The sequence below is a fragment of the Pteropus vampyrus genome, unplaced genomic scaffold, assembly GCF_000151845.1.
Source record: "Pteropus vampyrus isolate Shadow unplaced genomic scaffold, Pvam_2.0 Scaffold83, whole genome shotgun sequence".
NCBI classification, from domain to species: Eukaryota; Metazoa; Chordata; class Mammalia; order Chiroptera; family Pteropodidae; genus Pteropus; species Pteropus vampyrus.
Window position 1 is genome coordinate 4,983,653 of NW_011888864.1, and position 6,220 is coordinate 4,989,872.

General features: G+C 37.6%; 1 protein-coding gene across 1 annotated transcript in view; it reads left to right on the forward strand.

Annotated features, from left to right (window-relative positions):
- The first annotated feature begins 5,770 nt into the window (after nt 1–5,770).
- NALCN (sodium leak channel, non-selective) overlaps nt 5,771–6,220 on the forward strand; it is a 292,340-nt gene continuing 291,890 nt past the window's right edge. The window contains exon 1 of the mRNA XM_023532439.1: nt 5,771–5,841. Within this exon, the coding sequence (XP_023388207.1) occupies nt 5,803–5,841 (39 nt within the window). The 5' untranslated portion in view covers nt 5,771–5,802. The remainder of the gene's footprint in view (nt 5,842–6,220) is intronic.

Genomic DNA, 6,220 nt, shown 5'->3' on the forward strand with positions numbered 1-6,220 from the left:
TTATATGTATTGGCTCACAAACTTGGGGGTTCCCCAGGTGAAATTTAAACCTGGCCTTCTTACTCAGAGGATAAGGAGAGACCAAAGAAAGAGACAGACCACTTCAGATAGCAGGTGGCAGGTTTCAAAAGCAAGAGAACATACTTACAAGGCTTGTCTTAGGTGGATACAAGGTGAGTAGCTCTCAGCACCTGCCCACCAGAATCTTAAGAGTTGATAGAGGCCTCAAAGAGGTTCAGGCACATATTCAGTCCAGATGTTTCCAACAACACCTTACTCTCTCAAGGCTGCAACCTTGAATATGGCTCCCATTGTGGGAACTCCCACTGTACATCCCAAGGACAGAGAAGGGGCAAGGAGTCTCTGATTGCCCGGATCCAGCTTTCAGGTCAACTGGCAGTCACGTCCTCTCGAAGGCCTCTCCCAATAGTGTGAAAGGCCTTGTCCTGCAGCATTCCACTAACTCTACACAGTGAAGTACAATAAATTGACACACATTTGGCTGTGAATGGTAGAAAATTATATTTGAAATAAGGCAATACTTTTATTTAGAAGATGATTTCAACATTAAGAGACAATAAATATGTACAAAAGAACACATGCTTTTCTAATTTTCCAGCAAATGGTATTCTGGGTGGACTATGAATGTTTCAGTGAATTAATAGAGTCAAGAGCAGAGACCAAATGCCCTGATTTGATAGTCTGTGATGGCAATTTCAGGGTTCTGTGCAGTAGCAAATTTAAGCTATAATATAGGATAGCTTGAAAGAGCTCATAAGGAAACTACATTTTAAAATGTTTTCTGATATCTCCAAATGAACTCGTTTTCCCCAAATGTAAAGGCCTTGTTTCAGATGACTGCTGAGTACACCACCCCACGTGATAATGACTATTAATCATCTAATAGAAAGAGTTTTCTTTTGAGGAAAAAGTTTTTATTTTTTTTTTGTCTAGATATGAAGTCACTGTTAATAAATAGTCTTTTTTTCTAGTTGTCCGTTTGCTCTAGTTGTCTGTACATTCATTTGAAGATCATAATTTAAGATAACACTAAAGATCTTTCGGTTTTGTCATTCACAGCATTAATAGATTGCAGGAGAAATATGATATGTTTATCTCAATGATATAGAAAAAGTATTTTTTAAAAATAAGTCCTTTAATGTTAATAAAATTAAAACGTAGTAAATTTGAAATAGAAATAACCTATCCAAAAAAATACCAATCAAGAAACCTATAGCAAATATCATACAGAGTGTTAATCATTGGAAGCTATTCTTTGAGATCCAAAACAACTCTGTGTCCAATATCTCCAACATGGCCAGCAGAGAAAGGCCAAAAATAAATAAACAAAATGTATAAATTTGGAAAGAGAAAGAAAAACTTATTTTCCAGAGATAAAATAATTATGTATACCGAAAGTAAAATGAACCCACATTACATTTTCAGAATTTGAAAGACTAGATTTTTACAAGGTTTCTGGACTCAGAAACAACTACTAAGAGAATGAAACTTAATAACTCTTTTATAATAACACCCAAAATAGAAAGTTGTGTTAGATTAGCTCCCTAGAAGCAAGGTCTGAGACAAGGATTCAGTGACACAAGATTTATTCAAGGGGTGCTTTCTGGAGAAAGGGAATGAGGGTAGCAGAAGAGAGCAGGCAAAGGAGCCAAGGAAGGGTACAGGTCTCAGCTGGAGTTCAGCTTCAGCTGGGTCCTAGAGTTATATTAAGCCAGGTTTGGTCCTGGCATAATATAATGCAGGCAGGAAGGACAGCTTGTCCATTTATCAGTGGTTTCAGACTGTCCCCTCCCCTGTGTGGGAGTGGGGTTATATCTTCCCAGGTGAGGCATCTCCTGTTCTGAAGAGGGTCATTTTCTGAAGAAGGGGACAGTTATAAAAAGTTAGCACTAATCCTAACAGCAGCTGCACAATGGATGCCCTGGCCTGGTAAAGAAACTCAATGACATCAACAGTATCAAACACTGTCACCCCTTCTTCTCAGTGCTACTCAGATCTTGTTTCTCATATTCAGTTTATTCTATCGGGGCACAGCTTCTCCAGGATTCTGGTTGGTCCCAATTTCTGGGCAATTATATGGGAAGAGTTAAGGTGTGAGGTGAACAACAGTTCCCACTGCTACTGCTGGCCCCAAGTTGATAAGTGATGCTCATCAGCCCTCTTCCCTGTCACCAATTTTAGGTCCCTCTTCCCCTCAGCACTTTTGAGTGGCTTGCCTTGATGAGTGTCCCATCCCATCAACCTTGAGAGGTCTTAGTCATTGGTTATTATAAACTTTTAAAGATATTTTATACAATAAATTAGATCTTCAAGGTTATTTTCAGAATTCAAATATTTTCTTCTATTTAGTAGAAGCTTTTATTATTAGTCAAAACATGTATCATTTGATTACTGACTGATTCTCTTGAAACATGACTTTTGTTTTCAGAAATTTACCAGTTCCTTTGGGCAATCGGCTCAGCTGCTGCTCAGTACAATGAAACCTCTGTTTTGCTTCCAGCATAAGTGTTTAATTGGTATTATTTATTCCTGATTTCACAGTCTACCTTTTTTTTTCTTCTAAAACCTAGTTTCCTCTGAAAATATAATCTAAAGCAGACAAAACGATGAGCTAAAATTTTTTTGCAATTAACCTGTAAAATATGCATAGTCAAAGGGCTACACTTATTTCTATGATTTTCCAAGTCTAGTTTGTGCTCTGGAATTCCTCCATCATTAGGCAGTTTATTTTTCCATAAGAAAAATCAATTGCATTTCTTGCCCCAATGTATTTCTGCCCATTTTAAGAGTCATAGCTTCTGTCTGTTTGAGGTGTGCACCATTTTTTCTTCTTTTATTTGCTGTTGAAGGATATGTTAAGCCCCTATCTATGACTGATTTGAATGCACATAGGAACTACTTGAAACATCAAATGGCCGTATAACAACCTTGCAAAGACCTCAAATCTGACTCAACAGATGGTCTTTTATCACCTAGTTGAACTCACACATTTTTTAGTGCTTCACATAACACAACTTAAGTGCAGGATCTACTGGAATTCTGCTCTAAGGTTCATATGATGATGAAACTTGTAGGAGAGAAAAGAGAGTGGGCAAATCCACTCTGATCTCTTAGAACAGGAATGCTTGTGAATAGGTACCAACTACTGGAACTGTGTTGCTCAAAGGGATACCTGTTTTATTAAGACAGAGTCCCCGTAGTTGCATGTACTACTCTAGAGGTGCTTAATCGGAATCTCCATGGAAGATCACCCAGGTGATCCTTATTATCAAGAAAGTTTTGGAAACATTGTCTCAAGAAAACGGTAAAATGTGAGTTTTCTTCCAGAACCTTGCAATATTTAAATGGTGAATCAATGTTTTGTGGTTTCTTGGAAAGCTGATACATGAGACGATAAGGACACCCTAAACATACTCAATATTATGCTTTCTACTGAGAAGTGGAGGAAACAAGCTATATTAAACCCTCCCCAGGCCCTCCGTCATCAAAATGCATCTATTCTGCATAGACTGAATTCTGTTCGTGCTTGTCTATGCTAGTGAGTTAGCAAGCAGTGGATGCCTCCTGGTTGGTCTATTTATATTTTTTAAGTAGGTCTTCTGGACCTTTATTTTCCCTGCTGAAAGTATCTGTAACAGGGGAAATTCAGTCATATTCACATTTGGTGACAAGTGACCCTGAAATCATACAATATTAACAAATGTGTACAAATTCAAATCAATCTTAACAAGGGTCTTTAAAAAAAATTGGAACATCTTGAGTAGTTATCTCAGTGTAATCTACTGATAAATCTAATCTGACAGAATCATTCTGGAGACAAGCAAGTTCCTATATTCCCATAGAACAAACACATGGCAATCCCCCCATGGATTAAATTTTTCTTTTTTAGCATTGTTATAGTTTTCTCAGCTACTCACTATGGTGTCAATTGCGATACTAATTTTAGGTGGAAATAAACAGTAGGAACAGATGAATTAATGAGAAACAGATATCCCATTTTCCTCAAATTCTTACTAGCTTGCATTTCATAGTGCTTCTATTCCAAAGCACTTGCTGGACTATGAAAGCAATTTTCTCTGATAAATAGTTTATTGTCTTGGTTGTAGATTGGCCTGGCTTCATTCTCTGTATTATAAAATTCCTTGTATTTGACTGTTTCTCTCTGTTTCACAATACCCCTTCCCCAATGTCATACTGTTAAATACAGATTTATCTATATGGCCTCACTCCCTCAAATGCTTTCTGGAGCTGGGCATTGAAGTGGGTTGAGGGCAGGGGAAAATAGGAAGAGTATACCTGTCTAAGGGAGGCACAGGACACCTCTAGCTGCTCTTTGCCATGCAGGAATACAAACCTGACCTGGCCAGATCTTATTTTTCATATTAAACTAAAAATCTCATGGTCTTCGAATGTTGGTAATTGATCTTAATTTGTCAAAAAATATTTTGCAAGCCAAACAAAACATACCTCTGAATTCTAATAAACTCAATAGGGCAGCAATTCACTTTCATTAGTTTATAGCAGTGAGCGTAATTACAGAGCCCATTGGACCTGGAAAAGATGTTCATCCATCCTCCCTAATTTTACTGATAAGAAAATACTAGGATGATGAGCAGGTAGAAGGAGTGCTGCGATATTTGGGACATTGATACCTGCTTTTTACAATGGTTGTCTACTCCCATATACAGTGAATTCCGACAGATTCCAGGATGGGTGTACTGAGTTTCTCCACAGCTCCTTCATTGAAGTCTACAGATTTTCCACAGCTTTCTCCATCATCTATGGTATTGTTTGGTTCTCAAGCACGAATTATAGATACTTACATGGGGGGCGGGGGGGCAGTTCAACCACAAACAGAGAGGAATGTGAAATGCCTGATTGGTGAAGAGTGGTGCTAAGGTTAATAAAATTGTTACCTTTATCACTCCATTCAAAAATGTTATAAATATCTTTGTCTTTAATTATTTCATGAATATGATTTTCTAACTGATAATTCTAACTTGATGCATTCCAAAGAGTGATACACAGCTATGTGTTTTAAAGATACAAACTGAAAGAAACTAGCAGTTAGATCAAACAATTAAGAACAGTGACTTACAATGATTAAATTGGTTAATAGTTTTTCTAAAAGAAATTATTTATAAATTTGCCATTGTTTAAATTATTTTCCATTTTGTGTTATTAGAATATTTCCACATGATTTCATCATTTGTTTAAATGTAGCTTTGTATATTGTTGATCTTTCTGAAATCTTTGGAAATTTGAAAATGATTATTCACATGTATTTCATGAAATGCTGATTTTTTAAAATTTCCTTTAAAATATAAAAAAGTGTTAATATGGACAATAAAATAGCTCTAATATTGGCCCAAAGTGATTGGATTATGAATAGGATTTTTTAGATGGTAACTTAATTAAATGCACATAACCAGAAAAAACATCTTAAAAAAATTGTGTGCGTGTAATCTTACTTCCATCCCTTGAGCTTTAACATTTTGTGGCAGGGAATTGTTCTTTCTTTAGAGTTCTGATTTCTCTTTCAGAGGAAGCTTCATTCAGTTTTCTCTCTCCCTCTCTGTTTGTGTACTTGTGTGTGTATGATGTCTAAATCACTGTCAAGGGTTCCTTGGTGAGTTTAATATCTGACTACAAGGCGAAATGCCAGCCCCAGAGTAAATTTTCCAGGGAATGTAACTGAGAGGATAGATGTCCCCAGCTCACAGTGCTCAAGATTCCAAGATCTCCCTAAACCTGTCCTGCTAGGAGCCCCAGAAACATCAGATGCAGCTTCCTGTTAGGATATACCTGCAGTGCACGGAGGTAACTATCAATTTTAGATTAGACATCTAACTTCATCCACATAACAAAATATTTTAATCTTAAGGAAAAATGTTAGTGTTTAGAAGACTATAAGTGTCAATGGCCCATTCATTATTTAGCAATTTCATACTAAAGGGTGAAATTAGTACACATCCTCGGATACTATGTCCAGGAAGACAAAATCCAACCCTTCCCCCCTCCCCCGGGGGCCTTGTCACCTCTCTGCGTTGGCCTTGGTCTTGCGTGTACCCGTCTCAAGTGCACACGGGCCGTGCTCAGAGAGAACCACAGAGTACGAGAGAGGCTGGCAGAGGAGAGCCCAGCTGTTGCTGTGAGACTGACGGCCAGTGGCAGCCAAGAGAGAAGGAACCTGCTAGCA